The sequence below is a fragment of the Epinephelus fuscoguttatus genome, linkage group LG6 (assembly GCF_011397635.1).
Source record: "Epinephelus fuscoguttatus linkage group LG6, E.fuscoguttatus.final_Chr_v1".
NCBI classification, from domain to species: domain Eukaryota; kingdom Metazoa; phylum Chordata; class Actinopteri; order Perciformes; family Serranidae; genus Epinephelus; species Epinephelus fuscoguttatus.
Genome location: NC_064757.1, coordinates 45,174,994 through 45,193,198, shown reverse-complemented (window position 1 = coordinate 45,193,198; position 18,205 = coordinate 45,174,994). Strand labels below are relative to the sequence as shown.

The 18,205-nt window shown below is 40.7% G+C and overlaps 1 protein-coding gene across 4 annotated transcripts in view; it reads left to right on the top strand.

Annotated features, from left to right (window-relative positions):
* The window catches only part of LOC125890731 (golgin subfamily B member 1-like), a 104,404-nt gene extending 94,141 nt beyond the window's left edge, over positions 1-10,263 (top strand). For all 4 annotated transcript variants that reach the window (XM_049579512.1, XM_049579513.1, XM_049579510.1 and 1 more), the window contains exons 3-6: positions 2,129-2,182; positions 2,358-2,945; positions 5,324-6,490; positions 6,618-10,263. In XM_049579512.1, coding sequence (XP_049435469.1) covers positions 2,129-2,182; positions 2,358-2,945; positions 5,324-6,490; positions 6,618-9,172 — 4,364 coding nt within the window. In that variant the 3' untranslated portion in view covers positions 9,173-10,263. The remainder of the gene's footprint in view (positions 1-2,128; positions 2,183-2,357; positions 2,946-5,323; positions 6,491-6,617) is intronic.
* The last annotated feature ends 7,942 nt before the right edge of the window (positions 10,264-18,205 follow it).

Here is an 18,205-nt window from a genome sequence, read left to right as displayed (position 1 = left end):
TTTGCCAAATATTAAGTACTGGAAACAATATATTGATGATATTCTTTTCATGTGGACTGGGTCACCTGAAGAACTCTCCAAGTTCACAGAATGGCTGAACAGTAAAAGTGAATCACTCACTTTTAAATTAGAATATGACAATCACACTATCAACTTTCTAGACCTATGTATTAAAAAAAGAGGACAACAAATTAACCACAGACCTGTTTAGAAAACCAACAGACAGGAATAATCTTCTGCACTGGGACAGCTACCATCCACAGTACATGAAAGACGCTATCCCAGTGAGCCAATTCCATAGAATAGAAAGAGTCTGTGATAGGCTCCAAAAGAATCATTTGACAACCAAGTAAATATAATGAAATCACGTTTTAAACAAAGAGGTTATGAAGATGAATGTTTGGATGCAGCTCTACAAAAAGTGGTAACCCAAGCACAGAGTAATAGTAAGTTAAAAAACAAACCACCAGCAGTCTGCGTTCTTAATTTTACTGATAGAGCAAATGAAATGAAACATTCTATCAAGAAACACCGGTACATTCTATCGAGTGACCCTAAAATTGGTCACCTATTCAAAACACCACCTAGAATCACATTTCATTATCCAAAATAACAACCCAGTAGCAGTCCACTTTAAACAGGCTAATCATCCAATTACAGCCTTTAGCTATTGTGGTATAGAAAAAGTAGTCCTGCCTAGACGTGGGGCTGATCTAAAGGAGACACTTCTTAGACGAGAAGCCTTTTGGATCACAGAACTTCAAACTTTTGGGACTAACTTTGGTCTTAATGATGAATTGGACTTGAGTGTGTGTTTGTAGAAAAGGCTCCCATATCTAACTTATTGAATTGTTGTTTAATTACTTGTACTTATCTGATTGAAGCTTTTAATGTGATTTCTACAAAGAATTAATATTGTTGTCTGCATTTATGATATGTATTTTTCTCTTTTTCCCAATAGTTTTCCTATATATAAGATGTTGGTGAAGATAATATTGATATTTGTATTTGATCTTTTTTTTCTCTTTTTCTCTAGATCGCCACATATCTTCTATTGCTGTCCAGAATATATTATTTGATTGATTTAATGTGTTAATTGCACACACCTGTAATCACCTAATTGCATAGGTGTGTATATTTGACAAGAGGCTATGGCTGAGAACATTACACTGATTACACTGCCAATGATCAGATTCCATCAGGGAGGCTGATCTTTATACTCTTCTCAGGACTTGTAGACATAGAGCAGGTGAGGATACCTGGAAGGGGTGTTTTGAACCTGTTACTGGTCTCATTCTCCCCAGCTTCTTCATGAACCTGTGGGCTGAAGTCCCTCTTGCTGTCCCTTAAATTTCTTGTAGTAATGGAAAGAAAATACAAAACAAGTCAGTTAAATGACCCAGTTTGCTCCTGATAACCTCTCCTCTTCCTCCCAGGCTAAGGAAGTGGGAGCATATTCTGATCAAGACAAAGGAGGAGCTGCACACTGTGATGAGCTCCACTAATTCAACTCCCGCTGCCGCCTCCTCCTCGTCCAGACAGCGAGAGACTTCATTCAACCTTTAAAATAATATAATAAAATACTTTGGGAAGCTTTTCCTGACTTGATTATTGATTGCAGCAGTGTGTGGTGGTGTTCATGTTACTGTTAAAATTCATACCAGATATACCAGCAAAGCAAGTCTTAATACATTGTTTAATTTTACATTTAAACTGCACACATTTCAACAATTTACAGCACTGGAAATGTATTTTAAAAAAGCTGTGGAGGATGTAAAGGTGAGTCAAGGTTGAATAATAGAAGCTTAATTTCCAGTGCAACATCATTTTAGTAACTGCAAGAATTATGATGAAATTAAAAATAATAGCTGATTGAGTGTGGTGGACAGATTGTAGCCTTGTAGCTCCAGCAGCTGGGAAAAGCCAGTTTTAACCACTACTGCCACCCTGTCGTTAAAATGTGTAACATCGCCTAATGATCACACCAGTTTTCCGTGTCTGTTTCAGATCTGGTCCAGAGTTTTAGAAGACTGTATGAGACATCTGAATGATGACAGTGTTACTGTGTCACAAAGGTGTAATGTAGATTACATGTGATTAAACAAATGCTGTGTCCCTCCAATCACAGATGATCTGCATCCTCTGAAGCGCAGTGGCAGCTTGGGCTGGCTGCCACCTCACAGTGAGTCAAACTGAACTGTTATCATGCTGTTTGAATATCTGAGTTTACAGTGTTATGTAGCTAAAATCTATGAGTAACTAAACCCTCAAGTTAAACAGCAATAAAATGATCAATAAACAAATGCAGGTCTGAGTTGATCTGTTTTTCACCTTTTATAAATGTTTGTTTTCCACAGTGTGTGAGCTGAGGGTTGTTCTGCTGGAGAACAGCTGGTCTCAGAGGAGTTCAGTGGGGAACTTCATACTGGGAGAGACTAAGTTCAACACTGAGGAAGAACCAGACTGCTGTCTGACAGAAAGAGGACAGATAAAGGACAAAGAAATAGTTCTGATCAACACTCCAGATCTGCTGCATCCCAACATCTCTGAAGACAAACTGTCAGAACATGTAGAAAAGTGTGTGAGACTCTCTGATCCTGGACCTCATGTGTTCCTGCTGGTTCTACAGCCTGAAGACTTCACTGAGGAACACAAACTGAGACTCTGCAGAGTCCTGAAACTCTTCAGTGATCAATCATTTGATCATTCATTCATACTGATATCAACACCCAGAGAGGAGAGTTCAGGTTTCAAAGATGAACCAGACCAGCCCTTAAAAGACATGATCAGAATGTGTAGATACAGATACCTGAAGCAGAAGAACCTTGAACGTCCAGAGCTGTTAACACGATTGGGTCAAACTGCAAAGGAGAACAATGGAGAGCATGTGAGCTGTGATGTGTTTGAGGATGCAACATCTGTTTTAAAAACCCCTGGGACTCACAGTAAGTACATTCATCACAGTGTTAATCATGTGTTTGCCAACAGATCTTCAGTGGCATCTTTTCTCTAAGATGAATCCAAACACATCCCACAATTCTTTACCACTGAAAGGCAACAACATAAAATAATAATAATAATAATAATAATAATAATACTGTGTTTGACTACTTTGCATTTGCAAAATACATCACAGGGGAAATGTCATACTCCCCTTTCTTACAAATATTTATTTAAATTGAATATATGTATTAACTATTTATGATACGTTAACACATACATTCCCATCCACCACCCTGACCGTCACATTCCCTGCTCTGTTTGGGCAAAACAGTATTTCCTTTAATGATACTGATGGCTGCCATTCAATAATTTCAGTTTAATGTTTCTGATCACGACTACATCCTTTTAATTAACTTCTAATATGAAAAGCTGTTCATGACCATAAGAAGCAGGTTATTCAGTTAGTATTTTCAGCACACATATGAACTCAGGTTAACAGAATGACACATCCCATTTTAACAAATAGTTGGCACTGTGAGTTGAACCAGAACATTAAATGGGCAATAAGCGAAATCGTTTCACTGCTAGGTTAGCTGTTGTGCACTGCCTGTAGACCAAAACAAAGTGTCATGAGCCACTCCTCCCTCTACCTCTGCTCCCCACCCCCCTCATCTAGCAGTTAGCGATGTCTCGGTCTCTGCTGTGTTTAGCTATTCCCCTGCCTACTTCAATGATGATGGTACCTGTAATAAATGTAATAAGATACATTTAATAATGTAAGAGCAATGCTTTAGCCTAGCGGGCTGCCCGCTAGGCTAAAGCATTGCTTTCACTCACGGAGAAGAGGAGGAACGTTAGCATTAGCTCCTGGTGTTAGCACTAGCCGAGTCGGCTGCCACCAGCTACTGGAGTAACTTAACAGCTATGGAGAATTTCTATCAGCTCTTCTAGTCACTGAGCCTCGCCTCCATCTCAGCAAATATATTACAAAAATGTAGCCTCGCGGGGAGGCTACATTTTACAATGCTAATTGCAAATGTTAGCTCGGCTACCGGGCTAACTTACTCACTTAACACAACCGTAACGCCTGACCCATTGCTGGGACCGAGTCGCTAATAACTCAAGCTCCGGACACTAACCCATCCTGGTGTTTCCTCCGCAGCCTCCTCTTCACTCAGCTGCCAGATAAACCTGCTGCTTCTTCCCACTTTAACCTGAATAACAAACCAGGGCTCGGTGCTCCGGTTGGATGCAAACAGAGAGCCGGGGCTAGTTGGGAAGCTAGTGGAGGCTAACCAGCTGTGCTTCCCTCCGGTAACGCCTCGTAAGCTGCTCCCAGCTAGCTCGGGATTGTTACTGAGGTTAAAGTGGGAGAGGCAGCAGATCTGTGGCAGCTGAGTGAAGTGGAGCCTGAGGAGGAAGCACCGGTTAGCCCCGTTTCGTTCCGCTCTCCGCCATTGCATTTCGAAAATATGCGCTGCCATCGCTCACTGGCTGTAGCCTTTTATAGGGAGGGAGGGCCAAGGGCTCCGAGAGGGGGGGTGGGAATTCACATGAACGTACATGAACGCGCAGCCGGACCGGTGTGTAAACAAGGGGCTGGAGATCAACACAGAGAAAGGGTGTGTGAGGTCATGCTATACTCCAGATGAAATTACACCTCTAGTTCTTCACATAGCAATTTTTTAATTCCTTCAATCTAGAAATAATGAATTTCGCTTATTGCTCCTTTAAGCCTGGAGAGGCAACACTGGCTCATAGAAAGTACATCTGTGTGTCACTAAATTGTTTTCTTAATTATGTTCACGTGGCAACATAATTGCTGCCTGAAGGATGCAGAGAGACAACATTTCTTCCAGGTAATAAACACTTCATTTATGTACAGTGTAGGTCTTGTAAGGAGGTAGCTGGGGAGGATGGCCAAAGGATGGCAAAGGGCAGAACCTTGACTCCAGAACCCTGGGGTCACATCCAGACTCCCGTTTTAGGTTTGGGCAACAAATGCACTTTGGTTAAGTTTAGGGAAATATTGCGGTTTTAGTTAAAGAGTAATAAAACACAATGCTCTTGTCACTACGGGTTGATATGGCATTGGTGATTGCCTGTTTTGGTAGAAAATAACTAAAATACATCGTCAGTGAACATTTTACTGGTAAGTTCACTGTCAGTTAATTAGCAACATTTCCTCATGTTAATAGAAAACATAATTTGCTTGGTGTATGTTACCCTCAAAATATATTTAATGTTTCAAATCAGTGGTGATTAACATCATTTCTAGTGGACAGCACTGGGAGATGACTGAAGAGATCTCATCATGTGAGTGTGCTGATTTCAGCCTCATATTTAGATCCTGTCTTTTTGTCTCTCTGTTTTATTACAGCATCTGCACTTAGGATTGTGCTGCTGGGAAAAAGTGAAGACAGGCAGACAAGACTTGGGAACTTCATCACTGGGGAGCAACGTTTTCAGAACCCCAAATTTTTCCCAACCAAGCAAAGTGTGACCGCCCACGGAGAGTGGAGAGGAAAACCATTAACAGTAGTGAAAACTCCAAACATCTTCAGTTTGTCTGTTGAAATGCTGAGAAGAGAGGTGATGAACTGTTTGACTCTTTGTCCTCCTGGACCAAATGTTCTGCTGCTGTTAGTGAAACCCTCTGAGTTCACTGAGGAGAACAGACAAACACTGAAGTTCATCCTGACTCTGTTTGGTCAAGATGCCTTTAAATACTCGATGGTCATCATGACACATGAGGAGAGGAGTGAAAGGAGTGTCACTGTTAATGAACTCCTGAGAGACTGTGGAGGAAGATACTACAGTATGTCTGAAGATGACCACACATCACTGATGGAGAGGACTGAAGAAACAGCTAATAAACACATCAGAGCAGCTTTAAACCTGGTCCTGTGTGGGAGGAGAGGAGCAGGGAAGACTTCAGCAGCCAAGGCCATTTTAGGTCACACAGAGCTTCATTCAGTCTCCAGCTCATCAGAGTGTGTTAAACATCAGGGAGAGGTGTGTGGACGTTGGGTTTCCCTGGTGGAGCTGCCTGCCTTGTATGGAAAACCTCAGGAGGCAGTGATGGAGGAATCATTCAGGTGTATCTCCCTCTGTGATCCTGAGGGCGTCCATGCCTTCATCCTGGTCCTACCTGTGCGTCCCCTCACTGATGAAGACAAGGGAGAGTTAGAGACCATCAGGAACACATTCAGCTCTCGAGTCAATGACTTCACCTTGATCCTGTTCACTGTGGAGTCAGATCCTACAGCTCCACCTGTTGTTAACTTTATAAAGAAGAACAGAGACATCCAGGAGCTCTGTCAGAGCTGTGGAGGAAGATATGTTGTTGTCAACATCAAGGACCAGCAGCAGATCCCAGAGCTGTTGGATGCTGTGGAAAAAAATTGCCAATCTAAAAAGAAACCATCCTGCTATACGACAGAAACATTTGCTCATGCACAAATGGAAAAACTCATACAGCAAGAGAAACTTCTCAACATGCAACAAGGTCAACTTCAGAGACTTACACAGAAGAAAAGGATCAATTGTAAGTACTTTGAATTAAAAAAAAACGAGTATCCTAAACAATGCTCTACATTACAGTTCTTGAGCCTATACTATAGCAGCTGTGAATATTAAAGGTAATTCATGTTTGATGTCTTCTGATGTTACAGGTGATGAAGAGGAGCAGAGCCCAGAGTGTCTCAGGATTGTGCTGATAGGGAAGACTGGCTGTGGGAAGAGTATTTCAGGAAACACCATCCTAGGAAGGAAGGAGTTTAAAGCCAAATCAAGCCAAACATCAGTCACCAAACACTGTCAGAAAGCAGTGGGTGAGGTGGACGGTTGTCCTGTTGCTGTGGTCGACACTCCTGGTCTGTTTGACACAACTTTGTCCCATGAAGAGGTTAATGAGGAGATGGTGAAATGCATCAGTCTTCTGGTTCCAGGACCACATGTCTTCCTGTTGGTGTTACAAATCGGCAGATTAACATCAGAGGAGAAGGAGACATTAAAACTCATCAAGGAAGGCTTTGGGAACAATGCTGAACAGTTCACCATCATTCTTTTCACCAGAGGAGATTCACTGGAACAGGATGAGATGTCTGTTGAAGAATACATTAAAAAAGAATGTGATGACTCCTTTAAGAAGCTGATTGCTGACTGTGGAGGAAGATGCCATGTGTTCAATAACTATGATAAACACAACCACACACAAGTCAGTGAGCTGATGACCAAGATTGACACCATGGTGAAGACAAATGGAGGCAGCTGCTACACTAATGAGATGCTGCAAGAGGCCGAGGCAGCTATAAAGAAAGAGATGGAGAGGATCCTGAAGGAGAAGGAAGAAGAGATGGAGAGAGAGAGGGAGGAGCTGAGAAGAAAATATGAGGAAGAAATGCAAGAGATGAAAATAAGAATGGAAGAACAGAGAGCAGAAACTGAAAAGGAGAGAAAACTGAGAGAAAAACAACTCGAAGAAAAGGAGGAGAGGATCAACAAGGAATGTGAGGAGAGAAAGAAAGAACAGAAAATGAGAGAAGAAGAAGACAGGAAGAGAAAACAAGAGGAAGAAATTCAACGACAGGAGTGGAAACAAAAAGTTGAAGCTTTGGAGCAAAAATTAAAGTTCGAGTTAGAATCAAAGGAAACTACTGACAGAAAGCTGGAGGAGAGCAGAGAAGAGATGAGGAAAGAACAAGAGAACTGGGAGAGAAAACGAAAAGAATGGTGGGAGAAACGATATGAAGAAGATGAACAGAGACGACAGGAGGAACAAACAAGACTGAAAAAGCTTCGAGAAGAATATGAACAGGAGAGAGAGAGATATGAAAAGAAGAGAAAAGAAGAGGAGCGACTCAGAAGAGAACAAGAGGAAATTCAACGACAGGAGTGGGAACAAAAATTTGAAGCTTTGGAGCAAAAAATAAAGTTCGAGTCAGAATCGAAGGAAACTATTGACAGAAAGCTGGAGGAGAGCAGAGAGGTGATGAGGAAAGAACGAGAGAACTGGGAGAGAAAACAAAAAGAATGGTGGGAGAAACGATATGAAGAAAATGAACAGAGACGACAGGAAGAACAAACAAGACGTAGAAAACTTCAAGATGAATACGACCAGGAGAGAGAGAGAAGTGAAAAGGAGAGAAAAGAAGAGGAGCGACTCAGAGGAGAACAAGAGGAAAAAGAGAGACAGGAAATCGAAGAACAACGGAGAGCAGAAATTGAAAAAGAGAAAAAACTGAGAGAAAAACTACTTCAAGAAAAGGAGGAGAGGATCAACAAGGAACGTGAGGAGAGAAAGAAAGAACAGGAAATGAGGGAAGAAGAAGACAGGAAGAGAAAACGACAGGAAGAAATTAAACGACAGGAGTGGGAACAAAAATTTGAAGCTTTGGAGCAAAAAATAAGATCAGAGTCAGAATCAAAGGAAACTATTGACAGAAAGCTGGAGGAGAGCAGAGAAGAGATGAGGAAAGAACGAGAGAACTGGGAGAGAAAACAAAAAGAATGGTGGGAGAAACGATATGAAGAAGATGAACAGAGACGACAGGAGGAACAAACAAAACTAAAAAAGCTTCAAGAAGAATATGATCAGGAGAGAGAGAGATATGAAAAGAAGAGAAAAGAAGAGGAGCGACTCAGAAGAGAACAAGAGGAAAAAGACATGGAGGAGAACTATAAGAAGAAAATGGAGAATCTGATGAAGACACATGAAGAGGAGGCCAGAGAGAAAGCTGAAGAGTTCAATGAATTCAAAGAGAAATACAAGAAGGAATGTGCAGCTCTAAAGCAGGAGCATGAGAGACAACTGAAAGACAAAGAGCAGCAGTATGACCTCTTAAAGGCTCGTTCAGACAGCAATGAAGAACAACTGAAAGACAAAGAGCAGCAGTATGACCTCTTAAAGGCTCTTTCAGACAGCAATGAAGAACAACTGAAAGACAAAGAGCAGCAGTATGACCTCTTAAAGGCTCTTTCAGCTCACACTGAAGAACAACTGAAGAAAAAGCAGGAAGACATTTCTGACTTAGTCAAATGTGTGACCAGAAGGAGAGAAAATGTGCGAATAATCACTGAGTTACTGAGAAAACAGGAACAAGAAATGAAACAGGTGAGAAATGAGGAGGAGAAGAAGGATCTGCAGAAAACACATGACAGAGAGATGAGTGACCTGATACAGACACTTCTGACACAAGACAACCCGTCAATCTGTTGGACTTCATGAGGACTTGTCTCATGTAAATGTGACAGCAGAGCAGGTTCAGATGATTTTATTCTGCTGTTATTTGGTTTCAGTAACTGAAACTTTAAAGAAGCAGAGACTTCATGGCAACAGAAAATGGTGTTCAGTGGTTCCCAGGTGTCAAAATCAACAAGCTATGCTGTACAACAGCACTGTTGTCTTGGGGTTTTGGGCTTTATACCCTTTTTCCACTAAAATTGGTACGTAACCACTTATCCTCTTGAGGGTCACAGGGGGTGGAGCCTATCCCAGCTAACAGTGGATGAGAGGCAGGGTACACCCTGGACAGGTCACCAGACTATCACAGGGCTGACACATAGAGACAGACAACCATTCACACTCACATTCACACCTACGGACAATTTAGAGTCACCAATTAACCTGCATGTCTTTGGACTGTGGGAGGAAGCTGGAGCACCTGGAGGAAACCCACGCTGACACAGGGAGAACATGTGGGAGCACCTGGAGGAAACCCACGCTGACACAGGGAGAACATGTGGGAGCACTTGGAGGAAACCCACGCTGACACAGGGAGAACATGTGGGAGCACTTGGAGGAAACCCACGCTGACACAGGGAGAACATGTGGGAGCACCTGGAGGAAACCCACGCTGACACAGGGAGAACATGCAGGCACCACCCCTGTTATTTATCCAGTCTCTCGTTCAAACTCGCAGCCCATTAGCTGATAAGTATCCATGATTACTGCAGTCATTTGACCAGGGAGTGAATGCGGATTGTAACCATTACCATTACATACACTGGATTTTTGTCCAGTGGGAAAGGGGAGTAAATGTCAGAATTATTGTGCTGTTAAGACAGTTTTTGTTCCAGAACTTGAAGGTTCACTGACCCCACAGCTGATCTCAGATGAGGTGTTAATAATCAGAGGTGGAAAGTAACTAATTACGTTTACTCACATTACTGTAATTGAGTAGTTTTTTTGTGTAATTTGTAATTTCTTTCAGTAGTTTTTGAAATCTGTAATTTTACTTTTACTTGACTGAAGTATTGTGCTTCACTACATTGGAGATCACATCCGTTCCTGAGTAAAAAAAAAAAAAAAAAAAAAAAGTTTTAGGCTAAATGGAAACCAAAAGGGTGAATCTCAGAAATCTCGTGTTGAATTGACCCAGAACAACCGGCCGGTGCCGGTGAGTTAGTGGAGAGAGAGATGGAGGAGGATGGGAGTGCTTCGGCAGAAGCACAAGCAGACACAGCAGTTGAAATGAACAAAGAAACGAAACGAAAGAAACAAAAGAAAACCCCTGGCCACATCATGGACAGCTCTTTGCCTTCAAACATACGCGAGGAAACTGCTTCATTATGCAGTGCAAGCTGTGCCTGCCTTGGAAGACGGAATAATGCCCAACAACATTGCTCAAAAAGTTGCTCTGTGAATCATCAGTCTAACAGTTGTGAGTCAAAATGAATGAGGGCTGCGCAATATTAGACACAACTGACACTGCCATGACGATTTTGTATACTGTGATATGTATTGCAATAAACAGTGTGTTGCAATAAGTTGAATAGCTCTGTTTGGACAGAAGTCATCATTTGGGATTTGAAAAGCTGTATTTGCATGAAATATACAGTTTACAATCAAACTGTCCTGGAAACTGAGAACTTCACAACCTAAAGTATTGAGCAGCAAAATAAGTATGGCATATTGCCTTTGACTAATATTATATTGATATGATGAACTTATACTGCGAGTCTCATAATGTGACTATTGCACAAGAACACATGGTGAGGCTCTAATGATTTTGTGCAGCCCTAAATTGAATTGAATTCTATGGTTCATCATAATCAATTAAATTGTATTTAACAATGTTTTACTGTTTTATGGGATGGTCTGACTAAGTTGTACTGTCTGAAAGACACACTAAATGTTGTGTTGATATGTTAAATGTCATTATGCTCTCATATTTGTAAAGTTTTTCCTTTAATAAAAAATAACCAGTTTTTGGATTGGATTTATGACCCTGGACCATTTTGCACTGCATAGGAGTGACCTCTATCAAGTTGTTGGAAGTAACTAAGTAACTTCTACTTTAAGTACATTTTAAACTAACTACTTTTACTGTTACTTGAGTAAAAGTTTAGATGAGTAGCTTTACTTGTACTTCAGTTGAATTTCATCAAAGTAAAGGTACTTTTACTTGAGTAGAATTTTTCAGTACTTTTTCCACCTCTGGCCAGAAGGAGACATGTGGTTTTACTCCAGGTTCATTTTATCAGAACAGGCTTTGTACATTTTGTTAGATGATGGTTACCAGCCTGTAACGCTGCTCCTCCAGTTTAAGGCTGAAGACACTGAAGAAAGCAAAAAGAGTTTTGATGAATTAATTTGTCAGCTGATAGAAATGCTCTCCGTTCTTCCTGGATAGTCCAGTCTGGGAGAGACTTGAAAAATGGTTTGGCAGTAATTCCCATTTTAAGATCTTTGTTTTCAGCCTGATGAAAATACATTTTAGAAATGACTCATTGAGGTTTTGGACTTTATTGTGTCTGAAAGCAGTCAGAGGTCTTTCTCAACCCTGTAATTCTTACAGAGTGAATAATTATGGCCAACGCTGAATGTTTTCACTTTCTAAAAACTAAAAGAGAAGAATGCTCTCTTCTGCATTTATTTTGTTTCCTGTGACCCAAAAACCAAGGTAAGTACCAAACAGTGACTGTGTCAACTGTTACACTTTTTATCATGTAAAAACATTTGAATTCTGCTCACATGTTGACATATGGTCAGTAAGAAATAATAAGAGTATGACAAAACCAGTAATGCTCCATCCGTACTACTAAAGACTCTAAACTGCATGTTCTCACATTGGAGAAGAAAATTCTACATGAAGACAAACATTGTTATTAAGAACTTAATCACAGCCAGCCTTGCACATAAAACTTGACATATTCTCAGTGCTCTATACTGTAGTCAGTCTACTTTTTGTAATGATGTCTTTGCTGCTGCTCCGTATACTGTACAACCATAGTCTATTGTTGACCTCATAATCGCCCTACATATGTCAATCAATGACTGTTTATCTGCCCCCCCCCCCCCAGTCGCAACCTGCCACAGCTCGTAGTAACTTCACAACCTTTTTGCACTTAGTTTCCAAGTGTTCAATGTGTACCTTCCATGTATATTTGCACTCTAGCCATAGACGCAGGTACTTATATTCATTCACCCTCTCCATCGGCTGACCATATAGTTTTAGCTTCTCAGCACCAATCTTGCGCTTATTTGTAAACATCATGTAAAATGACTTACAGTTTAAACCCCCACTCATCTGACCACTTTTCCACTTTTTCTATTTTCCCCATATTCTTAAAGACATGTGGCACATTTCTTCCCCTCATCCATATGGCCCCATCATCTGCATACAGCGCTGATTTGATGCATCCATCTAAATTTGCAAAGATGGCATTTATCGTTACATTAAACAATACAGGACTGATTGCACTCCCCTGGGGAATACCATTTTCTATTTTGTAATCCTTAGAAACTTCTGCTCCAACCTTGACTTTAAATTTCCTGTCTGTTAAAAAGTCTTGGGAAAAGTAGAGAAATCATTTATTTCCCAGCCCAAGAAATATGGAGAGTTTTCCAGAGTCTTATTCTGCCAGTTAACCAGTAAAAGCTCCTCTGATTGTTTTGTGACTGTAATTCCTGGATAAGTGAAGCTGCTGTCGGCTCATTTGAAAGGAACGGTTTGCGGAAACTGTTCATTAACATCTGCAGAAATGGGCATCAACTCACTTTTTCCCCACTTAATGACAAATCCTGAAAACATGCTGAAGCTTTTATTAAGTGAGTTTTGTTCTAATATAAACTAAATATAAACTAGATAAGTGTAACCTGCAAAATATATAAAAACTAACAGTATAAAACAAAAAAGTGACTTCAGGCTCCAGCTACACGTTTTATTCAGGAACTGTTTAAATGTTTTATATCGTCACTTTAAAGCATGAAAATGTTTCTGTCAGGTTGGAGCATCAACTACAGGGTTTAGTTTAGTTGTTTGTAGTTGGCCAGTCATTTCTCTGCTTTCATTAAATCTGTATTCATGTGTAGAATTGTCACAAACATTTATAGAATCTTTAAAAGCCAAAAACATGTCAATAAAGTGATGTAAAGTTGATATTAAAAAGGGTGGCACTCAGAGGCAGGTGTCTACTTTGTCTCTGGATCCTGTCAACACCACCTCACCTCCTCCTTCCGTCATCGGTGAGCCCCCCTCCGGACTGAAAGGGAGTCCCACTCCGCCTCCATCTGCAGCTCCATCCGTTTATTTCTCCTCCTTCACCGGACACACAAACCGGGACCTGCTAACAACAGCATCATGTCAGGTCTCTCAGAGTCAGTAACATCCGTAAAATCCGTTACAGCGGGACAGCAGACTGGCTCCGGATGTTAGCAGGTGAAATAAATGACACTATATACCTGGTTACAACTGAATATGGTCTCTCACAGCCACCTCCGTTTGACACCAAGCTCCAAAACATATTGAAGCTAACTGCTGCTCAGCAAGCTAACGTTACACCACTGATTTCTCATCAAGCTACTTAACGTTACTTTAAGTCACTGATATTGTGCTCAACAAATCACTGTACAACAAATGACCACTGATATGGTGACACAATCGTTCACAACAATAAGCGGAAGTCCTTTGAACAGAAAACAAGTCAGTCCAAAGCTTCACAGACACAAAAATGAACGTATATTGTCGTAGTTTAACGGAGTTTGTAACAGACAGCTGAAACACAAACAGCTTCACAGCAGCACACTGGAAACCACATGTGGGTTCAACAACTCCAGTTTGCAGGGGCTCCACAACATGGCGCCGCTGCCACAAAACTCAAACCTGATGGAAACAAAGCAATAATGGAAAGCTGCAGTTTTAGGACCGTTTAATTTACCGAGTGGAGGCTGAAATTACCTTAAGTTTATTTTAATTTCTTTGCTGTAGCCTACCCAAATACTACTTTTTTATTAAATAGTTATAATCAGTGTTGAACAGTAACTCGTTATTTAGTAACGCATTACTGTAACTTGATTATCAAAAATAGGAGAAATTAATTAGTAGGCTAATAGTAAGCCTAATTAGATTATAGTTACAAGCCCAGGTTCATTACCATTGCTGGTAACGCAGTGTTGGCCCGCCCCACCTGACCTCCACAGTCCTCTCTGCTCCTCTCACCCACACTTAAACAGCCGTCCTGGGCTAAACAGTGTCGGGACCTCCACTGTCATGCTAGAGGTTGTTCTGTGTTGTTTATTAGGGACCGAGCCCTAAGGCAGAGGACTGCTCACAGAGAGGACCCTATTGTTTTTGGTGCGTTTATTCTTTATTCTTTCTCCCGCCGCCTCTTTGAGCTGGAATTTGACCCCCTAAACATGCTCAAAAACTCACCAAAATTGGCACGCACATCACAACCGGTGAAAAATTTTAGAAAATCATGACATTAACCCCTAAAGTGCCAAAATGGGCTCTCTAGCGCCACCTAGGCACACAAAAATGGCCGCCACAGCCTGTAGGAACGTCGTAGGAACATGAAACCAAAAGTGGCGTGTTTGTCTCATGAAGACCTAAAAATCACGCGCTGACACCCCTGACCTAAATCCAACAGGAAGTGAGCTATTTGCCCTTTCAAAGTAAGATTTTGCCTTAAAACTGCCTTTCCTAAAAAATCTTCTTCTCATACACCGCTTATCCAATCGGCTTCAAACTTGCACAGATGACAGATCAACTCCTTCTAATCAAAAGTTATTCGTAACTTTTTCATTACTCGCTTCGTTTGGATTTTGTGGCCTCCATAAGGTGAGATGTCAGAAAAACATCCTGACGATTTTCCAAAGCTGTCCCATAGGAAATGAATGGCAGCAGGGGAGAAAGAGACCAATCTTAGGGCTTTTTCTAGCATTTACAGCGTCTCCATACTTTGTGCTACAGACTCCATTCCAACTCTCAAATGTTGCCACAGGTCTCATCTATTCACTCATGTTTTCATCTTTTTCATATCTTTTACCGTTTTTGATCGGTGCCTCTCAAAGTACCATGAGCAAAAGTGGAGAAATTCTCAGTTTACAATGGGTGTGTATTGCACGGAATGCTGTGAGCTAGAGTGGAGAGGGCTCTAAAAATCATCTAAAACTTTTGTCTTTAACTCGCTGCCATGGCCACAATTTTCACTGTACAGGCACAATTTATACCACAAAACGTAGGAAAATTTGTCCTGCTCACAGATATGTTGACATGGAATCTCTCACACGTACACATTTTTGCTGAGTGGCTCCAAAGCGAAGGGAGCGCCGATTTTTTTCTCATTCACTCCCATGTAAACTCAGAGGAGAAATTTCTGGAAACAGCTTAGGTGCAACACATTTTAAACTCGCTCCCCTGACCACATTTTTGACTCGAGAAATATAAAACGCGACACGTGCGTTCACAAGCAGTGGCTGTCTCTCACAATCACTTTATTTTCTTGATTGGACCAACGGTTTGGGTATGGGAAGGACTTGTTTGAGGAGTTCAAACCCATATTAAACAGCCTTTCTTGATCTGCTCTCCTGAGCTGTCTGTGTGCCCCTCAGGTGCAGGCAAGTCATTAATCGCCATGACAACAGCTGCACACACACACACACACACACACACACACACACACACACACACACACACACAGCCACACACACACACACACACACAGCCACACGGCTCTCTCTGTCCGTGTGTCTCACAATCTTTAAAGGACAGATTACAGCAGCAGAAACTTCATTTGAAACCGCAAATACACATTATTAACCCCTACAGTGCCAAAATGGGCTCTCTAGCGCCACCTAGACGCACTAAAATGGCCACTGCAGCCCGTAGGAATGTCGTATCAAGATCAAACCAAAACTGGTGCGTTTGACTTACAAATCACGCATTGACACCCATGACCTGATTCCAACAGGAAGTGAGCTATTTGACCTTTCAAAGTAAGATTTCGCCTCAAACGTGGTCTCAAGAAAACACATCTCCTCCTACACCGTTTATTTTATCAGTTTTAAAGATGCACACATGCCAGCTCAACTGCTACTAAACAGATCTTCTGTATAACTTTATCTCTCTCATCATCACATTATTTTCATGATTGGACCAACAGTTTGGACCAACATTTACAGAGATTTATTTTGTTTTGTGTTCTTTTTGTCGTCTCTTCCTCAAAATAAAGGAAGAGGAATCTGATGGGAAGAAATTCGCCCATCTAATTTGCATAATGTGACATCACTTGTACATACCTACAGCTACAGAAAGCATTCAAACATCAAACCGTTCAGCTCTGTAAGAATTTTCTGATGTTTGTGGCAATATGTTTGATATTTCTAAATAATTCACAGTGATGACATAAGCTGGGGGCGGAAACGGGCGCGAGTGCAAGGTCCCGCCAAACGCTGCTTGCAGCTTTAATTATTATTTATTTTTTTAGGGAATGGTGTAACTAGTAGCTAATGTAACTGATAACTTGTGAAATAAAGTAAAGAGAACTGTGATTACTTTTAAAAGGAGTAAAAAGTAATTTAATTACTCTTAACTAGTAACTTGCCCAACACTGGTTATAATTTAGTATAGGTAATGGTAGGCTACAATAATAATTAAGTACAGCCGGAAATAATAACAATTGCATGTACAATTCAGATCTCCATCAAAAGTGCCCTAAAAGATTAACAGACCTCTGTTATTGTATGATTGATAAATAAAGCTGAGTTGACTCCTCACCAGATATTAAAGATTACAAACACATAAAACACAAGGATTACTGTGAGGACAGATTAAAAATATAAAACTGAACATGTATAAATATATAAAAATGTACAAAAACAAACAATAAGAACTCAATCAATCAATTCTATTTATAAAGCCCAATATCACAAATCACAATTTGCCTCACAGGGCTTTACAGCATACGACATCCCTCTGTCCTTATGACCCTCACAGCTGATCAGGAAAAACTCCCCAAAAAACCCTTTAACGGGGAAAAAAAACAGTAGAAACCTCAGGAAGAGCAACTGAGGAGGGATCCCTCTTCCAGGACGGACAGACGTGCAATAGATGTCGTACAGAACAGATCAGCATGACAAATTAACAGTAATCCACATGACACAATGAGACAGAGAGAGAGAGAGAGAGAGAGAGAGAGAGAGAGAGAGAGAGAGAGAGAGAGAGAGAGAAATAAAAAGTCAGAGGGACAAGTATTTTTTTCTTCCCATTTTTAATGGAAATTCCATTCCTCGATCTTCCTTCTCTTTGCAAGCTTCTGTATGAAGTCTTCCACTTCACTAAATTGGTAACAGAGAACACAATGATTGCCAAGTTGATATTTTACTTCAGATTGCATTTGAAAATGTAATTATCCACACTTTTCTTTGATCATAAACTGGACCAGAGAGATATTATACTTACCAGTAACTCCTCAAAAAAGGTTTGGAAACGTTATTTCAGTCAGTTATTTCTCCCCTTTAATTATACTAATTGGTGTTGTATTTTATATTGTTGAAAACAACTTGTAAGGATCATGCATTAGTGGAATGAGCAACACAGCTAAACATGTGGTTAACGCCCCAAAACAATGTGCCAAAATCCCCTGCAACATTCTCCTGTTAGTATTCACTCTTGTTCTGAGCTTCAAGTGCTGCTTGAAGCTTTGCAGCATCTGGTACGATGGCGCAAGGAACCAGATGCTGCAAAAAAAAAATGCTGCCAGAAAAATCAGTAAAGATCCCAGCCACCCTAATAACTGCTGTTTCAGCCTGCTGAGGTCACAGCAGGCAGCACAGAGAGGATCAGGAGGAGTTTACACTGAAGACTGATATTTGGGCTTTATAAATAAAATTGAAATTGAAATTGAATATTCTACTAAATGGCATCAATATAAAAGATAACAAATGCAATAACAGACTGTTTAGACATATGATACACTGCCCTACAACTTATCGTAGTAATAATTATTGGAATAATCAGTTTGTTAACATTAATTG